Source organism: Juglans microcarpa x Juglans regia, chromosome 2D (genome assembly GCF_004785595.1).
Source record: "Juglans microcarpa x Juglans regia isolate MS1-56 chromosome 2D, Jm3101_v1.0, whole genome shotgun sequence".
NCBI classification, from domain to species: Eukaryota; Viridiplantae; Streptophyta; class Magnoliopsida; order Fagales; family Juglandaceae; genus Juglans; species Juglans microcarpa x Juglans regia.
In genome coordinates, this window is record NC_054596.1 from 26,598,958 (window position 1) to 26,622,834 (window position 23,877).

General features: G+C 36.2%; 2 protein-coding genes across 2 annotated transcripts; one reads left to right on the forward strand and one right to left on the reverse strand.

The window, feature by feature from the left end:
- The first annotated feature begins 610 nt into the window (after positions 1-610).
- On the forward strand, positions 611-9,325 carry LOC121250411 (mitogen-activated protein kinase 20). The gene is made up of 10 exons (XM_041149538.1): positions 611-1,159; positions 2,898-3,306; positions 3,509-3,636; positions 3,799-3,858; positions 4,515-4,664; positions 4,790-4,945; positions 5,117-5,328; positions 5,426-5,527; positions 8,371-8,540; positions 8,637-9,325. Exons 1-10 carry the CDS (start codon positions 1,136-1,138, stop codon positions 9,086-9,088), a joined length of 1,863 nt encoding a protein of 620 aa, XP_041005472.1. The 5' UTR covers positions 611-1,135; the 3' UTR covers positions 9,089-9,325.
- Positions 9,326-20,115: 10,790 nt separating this feature from the next.
- Positions 20,116-23,184, reverse strand: LOC121250410 (pentatricopeptide repeat-containing protein At4g21065-like). The gene has a single exon (XM_041149537.1). It carries the CDS (start codon positions 22,906-22,908, stop codon positions 20,614-20,616), a length of 2,295 nt encoding a protein of 764 aa, XP_041005471.1. The 5' UTR covers positions 22,909-23,184; the 3' UTR covers positions 20,116-20,613.
- Between the last annotated feature and the right edge of the window lie 693 nt (positions 23,185-23,877).

Sequence of the window (23,877 nt, forward strand, 5' to 3'; positions counted from 1 at the left end):
GTTCCCCTCACGCCGTGGAGCACTTCTATGGAAGCCACCACCTGTAGCTTCTCCCCGTAGCGCCGCCGTTAGCCACCCCCACGCCACCGTACCACCACCAGCAGCCTCCTCATTCGCTGATGACTCCTCCCCTTCCTCTTTTCCTCCAACCGAAGCTCTAGCTCTTCTTATGGCCTCTCTCTTCACGGGATCTCAAATCTACTACCGTAGAACCACCACGACGTCGCTGTATGCCGCCTTTAGCGACCACAATGTAGCTCTCTTGCTTTGTTGTGTAGTGATTTTGTGATGATTAGTATTTTGTGATAAATATAATTGTTGTAAGGATGTATAGAAGAATATAAGTGAAGAAAACAAAGTGTCAAATATAATTAATATTCATTAGACGAAAGACGCTTTTAAGTATACCGAGATAAAGTGTATTGAGATGCTCGTGGAAATTCTGGATTACTTGTAAATATAGTAAAATTGGCAGGAGGCAATTAGTATTTTTTGTTTTTAAAATGTAATCTGTACGTAATCGCTCCTGCGTCTCCGCATAATACAGAAGCTGACACTTCCATATCCGACAACCATATCAGTATCCATACATTTCGGATAAACAGAAGAAACGCTCAAATACCAATACTACCCCCACACCGTTCTTACACAGCTAAGCCCCTAGATTGATTCCTCATACCTGTCTTCTCCCCTACCCTTTTTATCCTCTCTTTTTCTCTCTCTAATTTTGTCGGTGTTACAGATCTCTCAGCTACCAAGCCTCCCTCCCTCCCTCTCTCTCTATGTTTCTTTCTCTCGGCTTTCAATTATGAGATTGAGTGCTATATTATAGCACTTGTGTATCATAGTTTGCTGCTTGGTGTGGGAAATATTTGGGATTGGAGGGCAAGGTGTGCATGAGGGATCTGTTGCTTTTGGATTGCATTCTTCTATGTTTCGTGAAGGGATTTGGAGGAAGAAGAATAAGGAGGGACTGTGGGCTTGTGATCCGTAGCAGGGGTAGGTGGGGCAAATGTGGCTGAGTTTGACATTTTGAGCGAATTCGAGGCCCGCGTTTTCTGTGTTTCTGCCTGATCGCAATTTGGGAACAGGTTAACCTGACTCGTTGGAAACTGGTTTCTGGGCTTGGCTAAAAATGCAGCAAGATCAGAGAAAAAAGGTTTTCTTTCTAAATAAAGATTCATTCTTCGGCGAGTAATATACAATGATTGGCATTGGATTTTTGTGTCTATTTATATGTAAATCTATTATTTGATATTAAGACTGAATTTTGGTGTTTTAGAAGGGAATTTAACAGTACCATTCATTATTCATGTCTTGAGAAAATGATGATAGGAGCAGGGTTTTTATGTGAAAATTAAGATCTAGGTTTTGGTGTTTGAAATGAAGGGAGTTTTTTTATTTTTTATTTTTATTTTTTATGGTGTATGATGATTGGGGCAGTGTTTGTATTGGTGAAAATTAGGGCCTAGGTTCTGGTGTTTAAATTACGGGAATTTTTTCCTTATGGTGTATGTGGGATTTATTGGGTTCTGCTGGCTGTCGATGTGACAGTTATTGGATTTGATTGTTGGCTCTGTAGGGGATGCTAATGATATTTTTGTCTTCGGTTGACTGATGCCGGCTTTTTATTTGAATGCTTTTAGCTTTTAGCTTGAAATTTTTAATGCAATCAGGTTTTAGTTCTATTTTGCGTTATGATGCCAATTGAGAACGGCAATCGTTAACGCGAAATTTACTTTTGAAAGAAGTGGGTTTCGTTCTTATTCTGGAATGCTATCCGTTGGATTTAATGTTTACGTTTCTCTTTGGTCTCATTTCTTGCCTCTCTCTCCCTCTCAGACACATTTCTCTAAGGGTTTTCTTGGGTTGTAATTGTTTTTTGAATGTTGGAAATCATGGACCATATTCTGTCTTTTAAGATGGATGGAGGAGCAGTTCTAGAAGTAGGAAGTTCGAGTTTTTTGCTGGTTTTTTAAGAATCTAAATTTTTCTTGAAAATTAGAAGCGATCATCTACAATGATTCGTGCTCAAGAATCTTAAATAGGTATGCTGATTTATTTATTTGATATCTCATTATCTTTTTGAATCAGATAAAGGGGAGATAGGGAATAATATTAGTCTGAGAGCACTGTACATGCTGTATGATACGGGATATAAACTGGCTTTGGTAAGGCTGAGTCAAATTTGTAGAAACATGATATGAGTTGAATAAAAATGATATTTATCTTTTCTCGTGTTCTTACATAATAATATATTACCTCCAGAGTTTGCATTTCGCCCATGGATGCAAAATTTGTTATGTTAAAAGAATCAAGCATCAGCACATTAATTATAGGGGAAATCAATAATGCAAATACAAAGGCTAAATAATATCAACATTTATATTGATTCATGTTTTGTTGCTCTTTGCCTATTAAACAGATTATCTTATGTTTTTATAAAATGCTAAATCTTCTGTAATTTAATAAAATAAAGAAAAAAAATTCTTTATTTGTGGATATAGCTTGCAACTTGGATAAATTTTTAATGAAGTTTGTGCTAATCAGTCAGGTTACTTCTAGCAGAATGGGAATAATTTCTTATTAGAACTGATGTTATTTCACATCGTTTCCTGTTGTAGCCATTGGACATGCTTTGTCTGTGTCCAGCACTACTAATACACTTTTTGTTGGCATGCTTGCTTCATCTCTCTTCTCTTTCTTTCAGACCTTTCTCAGTTGTCTTGTCCGTATTTGTTGGAGTCTATCTTATCCTGTCACAATATGTATCCAATCTTTTATGGGTTCTTTCATTTTCTTTCTAAAAGCATATATTTGATTTTTATATATCACCTTTTTCTGCTTTTGAATATTTGTTTCTTATTTGCTTTTTTTTTTTTCCTTTTTTTTCACAGAATTCATCTGAGATGGACTTTTTCTCCGAATATGGCGATGCCAATAGATACAAGATTCAGGAAGTTATTGGGAAAGGAAGTTATGGTGTTGTTTGCTCAGCAATTGACACTCATACTGGTGAAAAAGTGGCAATAAAGAAAATACATGATATATTTGAGCACATATCGGATGCTGCGCGCATTCTTCGCGAGATAAAGCTGCTTAGACTTCTACGACATCCCGATATAGTCGAAATAAAACACATTATGCTTCCACCATCAAGAAGGGACTTCAAAGATATATATGTTGTTTTTGAGCTCATGGAGTCAGATCTTCATCAAGTCATCAAAGCCAATGATGACCTGACACGAGAACACTATCAGTTCTTCCTGTACCAGCTACTTCGTGCGTTGAAGTATATTCACACCGGTACTTGTTTCAACCTAATTACTCTGTAGCTTTACCCTTGACCTTGATGTTGCTTCTTGAATTTTCATACTGTATTTTTATTCACTTTTCTTTTTTCCCCCACCTGAATCATGTGGGTCCTAGGGTTGGGGAGGTTGTTTACGAGGAAGCTTAGGGCTTTCTGTAAGGTGTTCATATCTAATATTTGACTACATGGGTGCAGCAAATGTCTACCATCGAGATTTAAAACCGAAGAATATATTGGCAAACGCAAACTGTAAACTTAAAATTTGCGATTTTGGTTTAGCCAGAGTTGCATTCAGTGATACGCCTACAACAATATTTTGGACGGTATGCCATTCACAGATGTTAGATATATATGTTGTTTGTTTAATTTATTTAATATTTTAATCTCTATAATATTTTTGTAGAGTGCATGATATCATTTTTACTTTCCACATCCATTGAAAGTAGAGTGTTATGCTTCAAGGAATTATTTTCTCACATTTGCAGGATTATGTTGCTACAAGATGGTATAGAGCTCCAGAGCTTTGTGGATCATTTTTTTCAAAGGTATGACTAAATATTTTATTGCATTTTAGAGGGTAATGTTGCGGATTTTAATTCTTGATTGATGTTTCTATTTGTGGATCATTTCCTTTATGTTCTGTGAAACAGGCATGTGGTGCCTGCAATTATTTTTTCAACAATTATAGATCTTCACACCAAATGCTATATGCTCATAATTTTTTGTCCAGCTTTGGCTTATGTAACTGCAGTCATTTTCTCTGCATGACTGAAAAGTAATTGTGAGCAAGAGATGCCGTGATTTTACATGGTCTTTGAAACTTATGGCCTTACTAGTGGTTTATGTTCAATAAGTTTTAGAGAAATGATATCTACAGTTATAGAGTGCGCAAGCGCTATGCACTCATTTTGAAAAAAGTGAGTAAATATGGGACCCACATGGAAAAATTGATTTTTTAATAGTGGACCCCACTCTTTTTCAAAAGGAGTGCGTGGCGCTTGCACAACTCCGGACCGTATCTAGCGTTGCTCGATGTGAGATCCCTGAATCTTTGAAACATCAAATTGACATAAAAAAATAGTTTGTGCAATGTATTATGTGTCAGAATAATTTTCTGGTAGCATATAAAAAACCTAGCTCTAGTTCTTGCATAATTTTGACTTATTATTCTCACACTCAAGTTATATGGCTTTCGATGCAGTATACCCCAGCAATTGATATCTGGAGTATAGGCTGCATATTTGCTGAGGTATTAACTGGGAAACCACTTTTTCCTGGAAAAAATGTCGTGCATCAGCTGGATTTGATGACTGATTTACTTGGGACGCCTTCATTAGATACCATTTCTCGGGTAGGCAATCTGTTTCTCCTGTGTAACATCGATCATTTCACTCAATTCAAATTCTGTGCTTAAAGTATGCTTGAACTGTAAACTCTATTGCTTGAAATATATACTTTCTTCTGTGTTTGATGCAGGTTCGTAATGAGAAAGCAAGGAGATACTTAACAAGTATGAGGAAAAAGCAGCCTGTGCCATTTGAACAGAAGTTCCCGAATGTCGATCCTTTAGCACTTCGACTATTGGAAAGGTTGCTTGCCTTTGATCCAAAAGACAGGCCTACTGCTGAAGAGGTTCGTCTTATTGTATTGTGCATTGCCATGGGTGCCTTATTTAATGCTATTCTTTTGCTACTGAAAGCCTGGAATTACATATGTAATTTATATAGCATATGCTGCCTTGATTTCTTTATTTACTTTAACTATTGCTTGTCAGTTGAAATTTATGGTTTGGTGTTATATCAGGCGCTTGCCGATCCTTACTTCAAGGGACTGGCTAAAGTTGAGAGAGAACCTTCCTGCCAACCTATTACAAAGATGGAGTTTGAATTTGAGAGGCGAAAGGTCACAAAGGAGGACATACGAGAGCTAATTTTCCGTGAGATACTTGAGTATCATCCTCAACTACTAAAAGACTACATGAATGGAACTGAGAGGACTAATTTTCTCTATCCAAGGTTCTAGCTATAGTTGCAATTTGACTTTCTTCGTCATATGGAAATGGGTTAAGGATCTCTCTCTATTTCTCCTAATTTTGGTATACATTATTTACAGTGCCGTGGATCAATTCCGAAAGCAGTTCGCGTATCTTGAGGAAAACGGTAATAAGAGTGGACCAGTACTTCCACTTGAAAGAAAGCATGTGTCTCTTCCAAGGTAAATGCATTCTTTTGCTGCGCTTCCATAGTCTTTCTGCAGCTTCTGTTATAGTTTTCTATATATACACAACATGATCATGACAGAGTTAGAATTTGTTAACAACTCATGTAGGGGTGTGCAAAATTCCGAAAATTTTGACTCCGTCCGACTTCCGCTCCAACTTCGACTCTGACGTCGGAGTCATCAGAATTCAGAGTCGGAATTCAGAGTAGCTCCGAATATCTATTCGGAGTCGGAGCTCCAAGAAGCTCCGATTCCGACTCCGAAATTTTTTTTACTGTACACTTGCGCTCGAGCGAGGTGTCGAGCGCAAGTCGAGCACACGTTGTATTGAACATTGGCTCGAGCGACATGTCGAGCGGAAGTCGAGCGAATCTCTTCCAGAGAGGTTCGCTCGAGCGACATGTTGAGCGGAAGTCGAGCGAACCTCTCTGGAAGAGTTCCGCTCGAGCGACATGTCGAGCGGAAGTCGAGCAAACTTCTTCCAGAGAGGTTCGCTCAAGCGACATGTCGAGTGGAAGTCGAGTGAACCTCTCTGAAAGAGTTCCGCTCGAGCGCCACGTCGAGGGCATGTCGAGCTCCGATCTTATGTCAGAGCTCCGACCTCTGATCGGAGTCGGACTCCGACTCCAATTCGGAGTCAGAGTCGGAGCTCCAATTTGGCTCCGACTCTTGTCGGAGTCGGAGGTCGAAAACGAGCACTCCGACTCCGTCGGAGTTGGAGCCCAGCCCTAATCTCATGTATTTAGCTGTGTTGTTGCTTGCAGACTAGTTGTAGTTTTTTTTATAAGTAATAAATAAAAACTTCAATAAAATGCAGAAAAAGTTGCTATCCATGTACATTTGAAGCAAAGAAGAGAGACACCTCTTTATAAAGGGGAAAAGATACAAAAAAATCATGTAAAGTCTCTGGAAGCTGTCCAAAGGAAGAGAGTATAATGAAAAGAAGTCTTGTGCTCCGTCGTTTATTTGATCCTCAAGTTTTCTCTCATTTCTTTCTCTCCAAATATATCATATGAGGCAGGGAACCAGTTTGACACTACTACAATTTGTCAACTACCCCCAATCCTCTCCCAAAGGTGTTGCTTTCGTGAGGAATAAGGAATATAAAATATCTCCGAGCTGTGATTGAATATTAAATATTGGTAAGAAGATTGTCTTAACATCTTCACATATAAAAAAAAAGAAAAAAAGAAAAAGCTTTTCTTAAAATCCTCTTCTCAAACTAGTGGAATCCAATAGGTTAAATAATGCAGCAAATGTATCAACCTCCCAGTCACAAGCTGCTCTAGTTGAACTTACATTCCATCGAGGGAACTCATTATATCTCTTGGAAAGGTCATCCACAAAAGCATTCTTATCACAAGGCACTCTGTACACATGGGAAAACTTCCTTAAGAGCTCTACTACCACTCCACAAATCATGCAAGAATCTAATATCGGTACCATCTTCCACAGTTTCACTTCAAATCTAATATGATTAGAAAACTTCTCCCAATATGTTCTTACACTCTTCCATTATCTTGCATATGTACTTGGGCCACGCCTACTCTCTTCCATTAAGAAAATCTTGTTTTATCTATAAAAAAATCCCACCCCATAAGTTCCTCGGACCTCATTATAAAACCGCCCACTCCAAGAACATCCGTATTTAGCTTCTACAATTACTCTCCAGAATGCCTCTCTCATTCTGATAGCACTAAAGCTTCTTCCCAAATAGTGCACAATTAAAGATCAAGTTCCGAACTCTTAACCCATCCTCAGAGATCGGAGAACATACTTTGGCCTAATGATATGAAATTTGACCTCTTCTCCTAACCCTCCCCAAAGGAATTTCCGTTGTAGCATTATCTAGGTGGTTAGCCACACTTGATGGAAGCAGAAATAGAGACATGAAATAAGAAGGCAAATAGAAAATTTTCTTGAATAAAGTAATCCTACTACCTTCGGATAAATACATCCTTTTCCAATCAGCCAGCCATTGCTCAATCTTCTCAATAACCCAGCTCACATTACCTTTGCCCCAAACGTGGCTCCCAATGAAAGGCCAAGGTATTTGATATCCCAGACTATCAGTATCAGTGACTTGACTCACTACAACCAACTCTTTAATGATCATGGAAGCGGTAGCTCAAAATTTCTAAAATTCTTGTTAAAAAGGGAAATAAGGTATTGGATATTATCTTATACCAATTGTGTGCTTATATTGGTTGCAAAACTAAAATGTTAAGGTGTGAGATACAATTGACCGTTGCTTGTTCCGCAGCCTGTTCCCTTGTTTGGTTACATGTAGTCCCCTCGATAAGCCCTTATTCATTGTGAGACCTATTATAATACCAGCCATTTAGTCTGTTTTTCTGTTTGAAGGATTTGATAGTGAACCTCCCTTTCTTTTCCAGGGTGTAAATGGAATTTAAACTCTTTACATGTAATATTGTTGTAGCTACAGGAATAGAAACGGAAGGGTTTGAGTTTCACAATGTGCAAAACTTGAAAGCTCATTTAAGAGAAAAATGGAAAGAGCATATGGTGAAGATGTCTATTTTTTTGGGTTTGAAATTTCAGTGTGTGATGGAGGTATCGCAAATATATGCATCCAGTTGTCTGCACACTTGTGTACATTAAACTGAGTTAATTGACTTCAACATCCATCCCCCTATTTCCTCTGGCAACACGTCATGAGACATGGGTGGGATTTTGTTTCTCATTGCCATTATGGCTTACAACTGAATTACCTGGGCATAGATTTCATGTTCAAACCGGACGCACTCCATGCTCATTTTACTTTTACACACTGCGTGGTTGTGAAATTCAACTTTCCATTTCAATGATATTCACAGGTCTACAATTGTACATTCAAGTACAATCCCTCCAAAAGAGCAATCAAATATTGCTTCCTCCAAAGATATACAAACGGCAGAGGTGGGATACAACAAAAACTCCAGAGATAAAGATGGAGTTCCAATGAATGTTGGGAGAACCATGCAGACATCACAGAGGATTCCACTGGGTACCCCCTTCTGTTGCAACTGTGCTGATGAAGTCGGTTTTTTTTTCAATAGCATATTTTAACTAAATTTGTTTCTTTTTCTTTTTTTTTATCCAGCCAAACCTGGAAAAGTTGTTGGCCCAGTTGTACCATATAATAATGGAAACGTCAAGGATAGCTATGATCAAAGAACGGCTATGAGAAGTGCAGTCCTACCTCCGCAGGGTGCCCCTCCTGCATATTATTATCGCAAATCTAGTTCTGGAAATCAAGAAAGATCTGCTACTGAAACTCAGAGGGATTTATCCTTTCAAGCAAAACAATCCCCTCAATGTGTAACGGCTGCAAAATTAGCGCCAGATATAGCTATCAACATCGACAACAACCCATTTTTTATGACACGGGCTGGAGTGACCAAGGTAGAACACATTGATGATCGAATAGCTATAGACACAAATTTACTGCAGGCAAAGGCTCAGTATGGTGGGATTAGTGCTGGTTCTGCTGCTGCGGCCGGTTCTCAAAGAAAGGTTGGGTCTCTTCAGTATGGTATGACAAGGATGTACTAAGGAAAAAGTTGTCACAGCTATTTCGGCAAAATGAAGTAATACATGCTGAGGAAGGCTTTCTTGGGAATGTGATGGTTATTCAGGGTCGAGCGAGTACAAACTACAAAGAATGAGGAGATGGACTACTAATTTCCGCGAAAGAGCCCGCTTTCTCTATGTTAGACGCTTAGTGTTTGTCACGGGAAACAATATTTTAGTTAAATTACATTTTTCAAATTCATAGAAACTTCTTCCTTCCCCCTCCTTATCAATTTAAATAGTGATAACTGGGCTTAGTAGGCCATATAACTGGACAGATGGATCATTTGTACAATGTCTGTTTCTCATTTGTATAAAAATAGACTGGTTTTCGCCTTGGGGTTAAGTAAATTCCCTTACCTGTATCTCCATTCAGTTTTTCTCCATCCGAGTTTTCTTGTTTGATTATTAGCTTTTATATAACAATTCTTATTCCTGTTGTCTGTAATTTTTTCCAGTCGGAATGAGGAAACAAAAAGTACACAACATTTTTATAGAGTTATTGTGAGTTTCTCCAGTTCCACCTCGTTTAACGCTCCAATTCGGTGTAACAATCTGAATCAGAAATGCGACCTTTTTTTTTTATATATATTTTTTTAACTTAATGATTAAGAAAATGTTTTTTAATGTTGTTAATTTTTTATTTTTTTAAAAATATTTATGATGATTAAAAAATATATGAAAAAAAGAAAATAAAAATAAAAAAGTAAAATGCACTATTCAGGATATTTCTTTGAGACACAAATTCGGTGGCTGTAGCATTGCTCCAATCTGAATATGAGGTATGCTGATGTGGAAAGACAAGCATGGATATTTGATTTCTTCCGGGCCTCTTGTACCTAGCATTTTTAGCGAGAACTAAATTTTTACAAAATGTTTACGCGAGACTTCTCTATTTAAGATTTGTACGTAACATTACTTGTTAACTAATTACTCGTGGACTAATTATTTATGGGGTGACAATTATTCAGATTTAATCTAGTCTTTTTAGTGTTGATATTCTTACGTACACTTCAATCAATCTATTTAAAATAATTATCATATGCTTTAACTTGTTAGAATACATGAAAAAAAAAGATCTACTTTCTACATTTGCACTTATTGGTTGATAAATAATTGAAAGAAAATAATTAGTCCACAAAAGAGGTTCAGATAAAACTACTTTCACAAATGGATGTCGCTATTGTACTTTAGATTATAAAACTTTCTTTATTTATAAGGAAAATGATTCACTTATAACTATTATAAAGCAAATATGATGTATTGCATCATGTCACATCACTTTGTGAGGTAGGATTTTGTGAATCTCTTTGTTGATTTAGTAGTTCTCATAATTGAAATTGTAATACCCAAACGTATTAGGGAAAATTCTATGTCAAACAAATTATCTATAAGATGATTAGAGGATGAGATGAGAAATCTGTAAATAATAGTGAAATAGTTTGTGAATAGTAATGAAATAGTTTGAGTTGAGATATTTTATTGATTTTTGAGAAATGAAAGAGAAAAAGTTGAATAAAAATATTATAAATTAAAATATTATTTTAATATGATTTGTTAATATTATGTTCATTTTTAGATTTAAAAAAAATCAATTATTTTTTTATTTTTGAAATTTGGAAAAGTTTTAATAATTAGATGAAAAAGTTGAAGATTTGAAATTGAAAAATATGTATTTGAGTGATGTTTGGGAAGCAAATAAGATAACAATGTTTTAGATGAGATGAAATGAGATAAACCATCTCTATTCCCAAACAACCCCCTAGACTAATCTCTTTCTCCATGTATAATTATTTTAGTTAGGAGTCTTTCATTATCAAGACTCTACCGTCCTTTTATTCCTAAAATGATTTTATGTCATCTTGAAAATTATTTTTGTGAGGGCTTCATCGAAGCAAGGGAAGAGACCCCTCCCAAGGACAAAAGGTGGGCGACAAGGAGATAGTCGAGTAAGCAAAGTGTAGATAGTCCAGGAGAAGGGTGAGTACAACTATGTAGAAAGCCTGACATACACGGTTTAGCATCGGACGATAAAGGAATTTTTGCCCTACACCAAGCGAGCAAATGATATGCTCTTTGAGATAACACAGAGGTTCTCAGAGGGCAGTGGGTGTCATACACATATGCCCATACTCCGTAAGAGATGTCACTTCTGGAATGAGCCTGCGGAAAAAATATTATAGGCATGCAAGCCATATCGTTTGATCTCAGAAGTATGACCCAACGCCACGTGAGGTGACCCTTATTAGGGAAAAGATTGCAGGACTAGATCCAAGGTATGATGTAGGGACGTGCATGTCTTGTCCCTATCAGTCACTCAGTCTCCGCCATTCTCTATGGTCAGAGGGCAAATGGACTGTTGAGATCGAAGGTCTCTCATTGAAGCACATATGGAGTCAAATGGATGTTAGAACTATGACTGACAGTCACACGGTATAAACAGGAATTGGACAAAAGCCAAAATCTCGCTTTTGAGAGTGAAAAGAGTTTTACTCTCTCTTCCGGTCAGAGTCTTCAAGAAAGTAAGGGACTTCAAAGCCTGCGACGGGAGGATCAACATTGGCGTAAATGTAATATTCGAAGTACTATTCAGGTAGGTTACCTCATATGACCATACTGAAAATGTGGAGTAAATGTTTGTGAGTATATTGTAAGTTCATGATTTGCATATTTTGTAAGTCACTTCCTTCTTACATGAACATACTTTATTCTTCATTATGTTTATTGGTTATCTTTACGCTATGATTTTGAGATAATGAGTTTGAATGATGTGATTTCCAACTATTGAGTCTTACCATGTGACTATAGTCATGGATGGGTTGAGGAGTCCACCACCATTCATACGACATGTTACCACGTACATGTAGAGTGATTTTTCATGATAATCGAGGTGGAACGTCTTCATTATGGCTTCACTCAATAACATGAGTAGAGAGTCCCTAGGTTGATAATGTGTGGCGTCCTTGTGTGTGTTGATCAAGTAAAGTGATTCCCTGAGTCGAATGGTTTGGATTTGGTGAATGAGCTCACATATTGGTTGCGTAGAGTGATTCCCTGTGTCGAATGGGTGGAGCAATTTCCCGTTGGTACTTATGATTAGATATTGTAGACCTTTTGTGAATTAATAAGAGGGTGGCTCTTCGCCACAGTAATGACTATGCATATATGAGATTTTCTTAGAGGGTGATTATTTGTCATGCTTATATACTTGAGATTTATTTTGAGGGTGATGCTTTGTCATAACTATGAATACATGTGTTTCTGCCCAGATAGTGATTCCTCACCATGTATAAATATATGTGTTTACATATTTATTTACATGAAACAATGCATGTATATTCATTTTCATTATCTCTCATTAATAGTTCTGTCATAGGTTTTAACCTACTAGAATTTCTTAGAAGTATCACTATGGTCGTCCCACATGCAGTTTCGTTTACTGAAGCCATGCAATTTAACCCAGGTAAATTTTTTCAAGGAGGAAGGATCAGCCCGGTCCAAGGTGTAGATACATAGGTCTGTCTTTGATTAGTAGTTATTTGTATTTGTTAAGATATTTATTTTAGTTAGGTGACGAACCATGTACGGTCCATTCTATTTTGATGTAAGTGATGATCTAATGACGGTGTATAATATTATTTGAGAAGAAGTGACGATAACATATGGATATCATTAATGAAGGATAATTTCCTTGCACAAACCTCTCATATATTTAGTAGCAGTCTTTAAGTAATCCCTTTACTTATTCCACTACGATTTATACACATATATATTTCCTTTGGTGTGTACTGAATTAGTGAATGCAAGCTTAGCCCCAAGTAAAATCTGGGGTTCTGCCGTTCGGTTGGCACCCCTAGCACCATGGACCCTCACTGGAACGTTACCGAGGAATAAGGGCACCACAATTTTAAAAGCTCCAGATATATTTTTATGTTTAAATGGGGCATTGTGTTATTGATTCTTCCTCTTGTATTATTAGTTTTTATTTTAATTCTCTTTTGTTTTCTTTTAGGCCCCGTTTAGATAATGAGATGAGATGAGATAGTTTTAAATGAAAGTTAAATAAAATATTGTTAAAATATTATTTTTTAATATTATTATTGTTTTGGAATTTGAAAAAGTTAAATTATTTATTACATTTTGTGTAGGATTTTAAAAAAATTATAATAATTAGATGAGATAAAATGAGATGAGATGAGATGAAACTATTTCTATATCAAACGGCCTTAATCTCCTCCACTCAAAAGATGACAAAAAGATTGAAAATGTCTTATTTACTTCATCCCTTCCCAGCCACACAAACGTTTGTGTGTGTATATATATACATATATATATATATATATATATTTATTTATTTATTTATATACAAGTACCAGAAGTGAGGAGTTAAAACTCCTACCCCATAGATAAGATTTCATTTCAGAAAAATCTCTTTTGTTCAGTTCATGCTACAAGCAACACCCCCCCCAACACACACAATAAACAGAGGGAAAAAGTTTCTGCTTCCTTTTCTACAACTATTAAATCTGATAAAAGCTAAATATGAAATGAGATATCTCTGTAAACAATTTGGTCTTCCTCTTATTGGTCCATCTAGACAAAAATAAAAATATTCTAGTAAATTTATCAAACCTCATGGTGAGAAAAGAAGGAGGAACCGTGATGATTTTTACAAAAAATCTTTTAAAAAACCTTCTACTAAGAAAAAGAGGCCAAATTGTTCACATAAATTTCTCATTTCATATTTGGCTTTCTTACTATTCTTCAACTGTTGACGAAACATTCTTTGATCATTACACATACTAATACCAAGCTTCTTAATTGTACTGAAGATATCATCATAGGTGTAATCATTAGAATTAAGGAGTCTTGAGATATCAGTAAGTTCGATATTAGTAAGTTCATCCTTAACTTTGTGAGCAAATAAATGAGGTAATCCATCAATAAATTTTTCTTTCCAGTAAGGCTTATGACTATCATCTCTAAGCATTACTCTGGACATGAAAACATCTTGATACCATCTATAACCAGACATTTGACGACATCTCAAATTATTCAAATAATCACTAATACGGTTAGTAATGTTAGAGGGAGTTCAAAATGTTTAACAATAGTGTAGATCAAAGTATTAACACCATCAGGAATTCTCATTCCTATGGTTTCATAAAAAACTGGCAACTCTTCATCATCATACTTAATAGCATTCTGAATACCAATGAGGGGCGAAAGGAGATGCACAAATAATTAAGCACAAATAATAAGGGGGCCCAGATTACTGGATAGGACTAGGTAATTAGATGTAATGGTAATGAAAGTAATGTAAGACTAGATTATTGGAACTGGAAGTAATGAAAATAACAGGACCAGATAACTAGAACTGATGATAATGAAAATAAACTAAAAGCAGGACCAGATTACTGGACAGACCAGATAACTGGAATTTGGTAATAATGAAAATAAATTGAAAACACTTAATAAGAGAAACAATATTTATTCATGGTGAAATAACTTACAAAGATAATTTTAACAAAATTAGTTCTGGAGAAATCCGAGAAGTATAAAAGGGAGAGAGAAGGAGAAAATATTCGGAAGGAAATGTTTTCTAAAATGAAAGTGATGCCTTCCTCTGAAGCAAAGTTTCTCTTTTATAGATGAATGGAGCACCAACTACAATTATTAAAGTAAATAGTGAAAGTAGTACTGGAGCAAATAGTGAAATCAGGAATCTAACAGTAGTAGTACTGGAACAAATAGTGAAATCAGGAATCTGGCAGTTGGAGACTAATTGGTCTTGGGGGAGACTAATTGGTCTTGGGAGGACGATAGTCTATCTGTCTTCTGCCTATGTTGAATTAAGTGAGGAGACCAATCAGTCTTTAGGATGGTAGCCTTCAATAGTTCTTGTCGGTTTGTGTCAATGGATTATTCATCTTCAGATAACCTTGGGGTATCTTTTGAATCATGTCCAAATATATTGTTGTATGGGTCAGCAACTGAAACTTTTGAAAATGCTTCTGACTTGTTATCGAATTCGTTAGAATTATCGTCTTCAGGGGACTTCTTTAACAATAAATCAATTCTTTTTTATTCATTTTTAATGAGCTTGAGATTAGGAATTGGTGGAGGTGGATCAATCTTTTTTCCTTTATCTCTCTTCTTGCTCATGGTTGCTGCAAGAATTCATGGATAAAAAAATTAAGAATGGAATTATCAATACCTTTAATATATTTAATATCAAAGTAAAAAACACTTAATATAGCTTGCCATCTGTCAAAAATATATTTTGATGAAATGTTTTCAACATTTTTTTTTAAAACATATTTAACACTTTTGCAATCTATGCGTAGTAAGAATTTTTTGTCTAACAAATCACTTTGAAATTTTGAAATGCATAATACTATAGATAAAATTTCTTTCTTGATAGTACTATAATTAAGTTGTGCACTATTTTAGACTCTAGAATGGAATCGAATAATCTGTTTGGATGAGCCTGGTGAAATAATTTGTTTCAGGATGCCACTATAACCAATGTCAGAGGCATCTGCTTCAACAATTTTAAAAGAACCAGAAGTAGGGATACCAAGACACGGAAGAGTCTTGACATGTGTCTTGATTTGTTTAACAAGAGTAGTATGAATTTCAGACCAAGAAGGAGAATTGTTGTGTAGCCTTTAAAATAGTGGGCGACATTGTTTTCTCATATTTTGGTAGAATTCGGCAACATAATTAAGAAAACCAAGGAATCTTTGTAACTAAGTTTTATCAAGAATAACATCAGGAAATTTGTCAGCAAATTTGATAGCCCTGTTGAAGGGTCTAATTTTGTTTTCATAAATATCACAACCAATGAATCTGATCTTGGTTTGAAACAATTTCATATTTTTAACAGAGACAACAATACCATTCAACATAATGATATCTAGAAATGATTGCAAATATTTCTAGTGTTCATCAATAGATTTGGAAAATATAAGAACATCATCAATGTAAACAATGATGAAATGGGTGAATGAATTGAAGATGTCATTCATAATATTTTGGAATTCACTAGGGATATTGTTTAGATCAAAAGACATTACATTCCACTCGAAGTGTCCAAAAGGGGTAGTAAAAGCACTCTTATACCTATCGGATTCAATAATTTGGATTTGCCAAAATCCCGACTTTAAGTTGAACTTGGAGAAGACAATTGCATCACATAACCTATTAATTAAGTCATTCTTGTTGGGGATAGGATACCTAATGCATTCTAAAACTTTGTTCAAAGGTTTGTAATTAATAACTAGTCGGGGTGTCCCTCTCTCAATTTCTACATTTTTTTGGACATAAAAAGCAGCACAAGACTATTGAGACTTACCGGGCCTAATAATTTGTTTAGCAAGCAAATAATTGATTTCATTTTTGCAAAATTTCAAAGTCTCACTATTCATTTGAATAGATTGAGTTTTAGTCGGAATTTTTTTTTCAAAAAATCTTTAATATAAGGTAAAGAAACAACATATTTCTTCCTATGCCAAAAGACATTTGGAAGATCAGAACAAACATTATTAACCAGTTTTATGGGAAAATCACTGATTTTTTACTGAAGCGAAGTATTAGAGAGTTGTTCTGAAATCTTTTTGAATTTGATTTCTTGTAGGAAACTCAAATACTTTGTTTTTGCAGAAAGCAAAGATTTCAAACTTGTTTGTATCAATTTCAAATTTTGAAGCAAATTTAAACTTAATTTTTGTCTAAAAGGATCAGTAGTAATATCATCATTTTTAGAAAGAAATGAATACAAAGAAGAAATAAAAGGAATTCCTAATATGACTTTATCGGTCATATTTTTAACAAGCACAAAAGGAATTTTAAAACAGACATTATCTTGGCATACATGAGTAGTATTAAACTCATACCTGATCTTCATCTGAGATCCATTTGTAGAGAATAATTTCTCAGGCTCATACCCGAATCAGCAAGATCTCTTTACTTTAGAAAATATTTCTCCTCTCTTTTCTCACTTTAGGCTACAACAAACTTCCTTTCTTACACTCTTGTTTTAATGCTTTGGAGTGGTACTTCAACTTAGTTATCATCTGTAAGTAGGCTCAAATCCTGGTAAGTTCAAAGTGTAAGGATTGTGCCATAATGAGCGAAAAAATTCCTTCACACGGATAAAATACTGACGACAAGTAGGCAGTTGGGCAAGCAAAGTGCGGCCAAGGTTGAAGTAAGGCGAGTAGCATGTTATACAAAGCTTGGTAGATGTGGGACATCACAGGGTGATAAAGGAAGGTTTAGCCCTATACCAGACAACCAAAGTGTGTACTGGCTGTATGAAGGGTGAGCAACGGGCGAGGACAAGCCTGGTGAAAAGCTAGGAGCACTTCAAGATTAACACAAAGGAGCTTAGAAGGCAACATGTGTTGTACCCAAAGCCCATGCTCCATTAGGAGCGTCACAGTAGTAGTATGTATAGAAAAATGAGATACGGACCTGCAAGCCATATCATCTTATCCAGAAGTATGGCCTAACATCAAGGGGGAGAATCTCATAATGGGAAGGAATGCGGGTTTGGTCTCAAGGAAAGTTGGAGAGACGTGCGCACTTTGTTCCATCAATCACTTGGTCTCTACCATTCTTCCACTCTAGAGGACAAATGGACGATTGAGATATGAAATCTCTCATTCAAGCAAGGTAGAGGTTAGAGGAAGCGACAAAATCTGTTAGGACTGTAATTAGTATGTCCTTGTTAATTTATAATTTAAGATGTTTATTGTAATTAGGCGATGAACACTCTATGGTTCAATACTTTTGTATGTAAGTGATGAATTTATGATGGTCTATAACTAAATATGGGACAAAGTGATAGTGAAATATGGATATTCTGTTAATGATGAAGTAATTGTATGCTTCTCTGGTATTACTAAATTAATCTTTGACTAATCTCCCTTATTGTTAATGATGGAGCTTTAGGAGATAGAGAACAAAAAGGCAGCTTTTTCAGAAGACACAATTAAGTTTAGAACTTGACAGGGTCACCTTGGTGGAGGAGATTCATGGTGACAAAAATCTAGGGTGTTGTGGTTGAGAGGGGGGGGGGGGGGGGATAGATATACGAAATTCTTTCATCGAGTAGCCAATGCATTTAGGAGTACAAGCACAACTCACATAAGAGGACCAATGTCATTTAAATGTTTAATATTAGTGGAGATGTTTCTTTGGATGTATTGAAATGAAAGAGCATGTTGCTGGATTTTAAAAGCATTTTCTCATTGAACAAATAGCAGCAAAGCTCGATAGTTTAGCTTTGAGGCCATTGATCATCAAAGTGCTACATGGTTTGGGAGGCCTTAAAAAAAAAAAAAAAAAGATTTCTGAAGTAGTTTCAAAGATGGTAAAAGATAAAACACCAGGATCGAATGATTTCACTATAGGTTTCTTTCAATCTTATTGGGAAATTGTGATGGATGATATGGTGAAGATCTTCTAGGAATTCTTTCCACTTGGGATGTTCGAGATATAAGGCACCTTAAAGATAGTATTTTTGGCATGAACAACTTCTTTGGGAAAGATCTTAACCATGAACATGTTATGAAAATATCGGATGATTATTATTGAGCGGTGTTGTATGTACAAAAAAAGTGATGAAACAACGTGTCATCTGTTACTCCATTATGTGGTTGCCAAAGTATTATGGTTTGATTTCTTTGAAAGAATGAAGCCAGCTTGGGTGATGCCTACAAAAGTGGTCAATCTTCTAGCCAACCGGAGAAGCATTTGCGGTATTCTACAAATTGCAACTAGGTGAAAGATGGTTTCTATTTGTATTCTATGGTGCATACAGACAAAACGAAATGATCGAAGAATTAGAAGATAGGGAACGCTCACTGAAGGAGATTAGATTGTTTCTTTTAATACATTATTTCTATGGACTAAAGATATTGACTTTGGTGGGCTAGATTTTCATAATTTCCTTGTATCTATTTCTTCATCTTAACTAGGTATTTTATCTTGTGTATTTAGGCTACATCTACTTTTGCCATTCTGAATAAAATCTTTTACTAAAAGAAAAAAATATGATTCCACATCTGTCGTTTGACAGGTTACATGTGACTTGTATTAGAAAACTAAAAATAAAATCCTATATTTTCAAAATAAAAAGTTATTAAAAATGAATTTTATGTTAAAATCAGAATAATTAAGATTAATAAAGAAATCTAAGGCCAACCACCCCTGAGGTGGATCGAGAAGGCCATGTTTGTGGTAGCCCTTGAAAGTCACCATCATGATTGTTCAAATTGGGCCTCCACAAGGTGGCCCTTGTGAGCCACTACCGGCTGGCCAATTATGGGTGCCGTGGCCGGCCCTTCATAGAACCATACAACACCCCTCACGTGCACGGTTAGGTTTGGCGATGTGGCCAACTTATCTCAACTCATCATTACAATTTTTTCAAATTTTAATACAAAATATAATAAACAATTCAATTTTTTCAAATTTTAAAATAATAATAATACTAAAAAATAATATTCTAACAATATTTTATCATCTCAACTCAACTCAACTCAACTCACTTCAACATCCAAACACAACCTTAATCTTTTTTAAATTAAAAACTGCTACCACCACAAAAAGATTATACAAAAGTAATTTCATAAATTGACGTGACATCATATGATCTGCTAGATCAACTTTACAATAACAGTAACTTTACAATCTAACGACTCACATTAACCCACATTAATTTGAATATTACTTTTGTGGTTAAAGTATCTCTTTCAAATTTAACATTTGATTTCTAAACAATTTGGGTTTCTTTAATTTTAAATAATCAAATATATGGTTTCTTAGTCTATTTAATTCAAGTTTTTTATAATTTTTTTTTAATAACTAATCAGAAATTTTAGTAATAAAGTAGCAGGCGTAGTCCAAATACGCATGATTTACATGAGAGAAACACCCAAGTAAAGATTATATAGCTGAAGCAAGAAACACGTGAACACTGAAATCCATCGCATCTCTCTTCAAATACACCACAACAAACATATTGGATTCATCTCTCCATATTGCTACAATTTGTGGATTAGCAATTTGCTAGATCGTCCAAAAATCATCTAGTGCCTCTTGTACCCTATTTTGAACAAAAAACCACGAAAGCACCCTCAAGGTCGACGTTTTCTGGCACTAACGGGTCTCTGTCAAGAACAGCATTGTCCGCTATTTGGCCTTCGCTTTTAGTTTTAACCCCGAGTCTACCTGATTTAGTTGGTCTTCGTCTGCCAATGGGCTTCATTCCTGTTGTGATTCACTCGTCTGCGCGTTGCCCACCCCCTTTTTAACTCTAGTATCCTCCTGGACAGCAACATTTAGGAGAGGACTAGGAAGCTTGACCATTTGGGCTCCGTTCTTTCTCTGCTAAATTGCTGCTCAGCTGCTTTCCAGGGTTTAAATAAGTATAAAGTGAAGTGCATCATCCCATTTATGACTTGTAAGATTAGATGTATGAGACACTAAGGCTTTGCTCACCAGTAATCTCCACAAGTGCAGTGCCCGCTCTTAAAGTGGTGGAATCGATGAATATCCCTCACAATTATTTCCCTATGCAAAAGCTGAGAAGTATACTTCACAAAACTATGACAGTCAATACAAACCCGGAGGTTCTTCATTATCCGAATTGGCATCTCAGAAGTAGTGCTAATGATTCCATAAACAAGTGCAAGTTTTTCACTATGATAACCAAGAAGCACTTCTCTTTGTTCTTCTTCTACATCCTGCATCACCAGGTTCACATCAGATGAGTATCCGATTTCCTTCAATCTTCCAGTCAGCTCATCCAAGTATGAATATATATCTGTGTCTTGTGGATGCGACCTATCTCCCATGACAAAAGTGTGGACTTGATTCTTCAGTTGGATCCAAGACTGACCAGGGACTTTCTTAACCATTCTCCGTCGCATCAAGCTCCTCACATTAGCTGCCTCTACCCATCTATCATTAGTAGAGCACATATTTGATAACAAAATATAAGGTCCAGCTTCTAATGGTTCAAGCTGAAGAAGTTTTTCAGAAACCCACTTTCCCATCTCAATATTTTTGTGAAGTGTGCAAGAAGATAGAAATGATCTCCAAACCCCACTCAAGTCAGAGATAGCATTTTCATGAATGAACGCCTCTACCTTATCCAAGTGACCAGCTCGACCATAAAGATCAGCCATACATGTGAAGTGTTCAACTCCAGGTTTGATGCCATAAACTTCTTTCATCAACCTGAAATATTTGGAGCCTTCTTCAAGAAGCCTGGCATGGCTGCATGCAGTTAAAACCCCTACAAAAGTAACCTCGTTTGGTTTTATCCCCTCATGCACCATTTGCTCAAAAAGCCAGATGGCTTTCTTCCCTTGACCATGTAAAGCACTGCCAGTAATCATTGCAGTCCACAATACAACATTAGGATGGACAGTTTGCTTGAAAATTGTCCAAGCATCATCCAAGCTTCCACATTTAGCATACATGTAAACTGACGAGGAACTGAGGTAAACATCTAAAGTGTACCCAACCTTCTGAATGTATGCATGGATCTGACGGCCAAGTTCCAAAATTCCAGCATCAGCACATGCAGAAACAATGCTTGTGATAGTAAACCTGTCCACCTCAACTTGTTCATGGACCATAGAGATAAACATTTTTAAAGCATCTTTGAACTCGCCATTCTGAACATACCCAGACACCATTGAACTCCATGAAACAATTTCTGCTGTTGGTTCACCAAAAGTGATCTTGGAGTTTTGTGTTCCAACACAGTCTAGAGGCCTTTTTCTGAAGATTACTGATGCCTTCTCCATTTTCCCACACTTGCAATACATATCTATAAGTGAAGTCCTTACAAACCCATCTTTCTCGAAACCAAACTTCAGAGCATGGCCATGAATTTGTCTCCCTAGTTCCATTATGGATAAAGACGAAGCCAAAACCAATGCTATGGAAAAAGTAACTTTATTCAGCACATGACCATTGTTCACCATCTCATATAGTAGCTCCAGTGCAGTTCTTTCGTAACCATTTCTCATTAGACCATCTAAGATTGTATTCCAACTCGCAACATCTTTAGAGGGCATACTATTGAACATAGCAAGAGACTTCTCTATGTCCCCAAGGTGCAAATATGCACCAACCATTATATTCCATGACACTGTGTCTCTCTCAACCATCACTGAAAATAATGTTTTTGCATAATCAAAGGACCCACATTTCACATAAAAGTCAAGAATAGAGTTATCCAGCACGACATCCAAATTAATTCCACTTCTCAATATCCACCCGTGAATTCCCATACCCATTCGAAGATCACTTGTACTAGAACAACACTTAAAAACAATAGATAACGAAAATTGGTTTGGATGGACACCCTCAATTCGCATCTCCCTAAGGAGGTCCAACACCATTGTAGATACCCCAATTCGAGCATAGCCCGACATAAGAATTGTCCACGTACGGACATCTCTATCAGAAATTTCGTTGAACAACTTCTGTGCATAATTTAAATCTTGAGATTTCACAGAAACATTTAGAAAATGATTAGCCACATTCAAATTTTGGAAAGAGCCGCTCTTTACCACCTTAGCATGATGGATGCCGACTGCTGACTCAGCCGTTAAATAATGTACTGGTGAAGAGTGGTACCAAAAGGATTGGAATCGACGAAACTCAAACTTGGTGGTGTTCATGGTGTTTGTAGTTAAACAATCCAGAGAGAGAAAGTGGGCTCGTTTAGAAAATCTAGTTGGGATAAAGCATAAGCTGAGACACCACCGTCTCATTTTTTACCCTTTAGCAAACAATCAAGCTTCATCAAGTACTCTAAAACCAAGAAAAAGTCCCCTACAAAAAAAATGGGAAAAGACATCGGACTTAAAAAATATTTAAAAAAATGTATTCTGAACTACAGTGATAAACCAAAACAGAGGATGCGCAAATAATTAACTGCTTGGTCCGGATCAACACTTCGGATTAGTTGGGAAGTGAGAAAAAATAAGAAAGAGATTAGGAATTGGACGCTGTGTTAAAAGAGAGGATTTACGCCCTCTAATAGTCGGACGACACGTCACAATTTTAGGAAGCTTAAAATACAACCGGTCTCATTTAATCCAATCCCCCGTGCATCGCTCTCTTTTTTATAATTTTTTTAAATTTTTACATAAAATATAATAAATAATTCAACTTTTTCAAATCTTAAAATAATAATAATATTAAAAAAATAATATTCTAATATTTTATTCAATTTTCATCTAAAACTATCTTATTTCATTTCACTATCAAATTCCCTAATCTCTCTCTCAAGTGATCTCAACATCTCCAAAACCAAAGGGCATGAAATTAACAAAAACAAAAAATCTTACAAACCTAAGAATTAACATTTCTAGAAGGCTAGCAGAAACAACGAATTTTGCTAACCTAGAACTTCAAACAACATCTTTATTCTAATGATACTTTTGTCAAGGCTTGCAGTCTGACACATAATGGTTGAAGTGGTGGAGTGGATATTCCCCTCCTGGCCCACTGGATTGGGCCTGGGCAAGACTTTGAAACCCATATAGGCATAGATAGCTCCTCTCCTATGGCCTAAGAATCACGAGTAGAACCCAAACCACAAGCTGCATTAGAAGAAAGGGGCAACATTGCGTGAAAAATAGTTGGGGGGGGGGGACAGACAAGACGTGCCGACCCTGACACTTACCTGTGACACCTAGTATTAAAAGATCTACACCGGCAAGTGAACACAGAATATG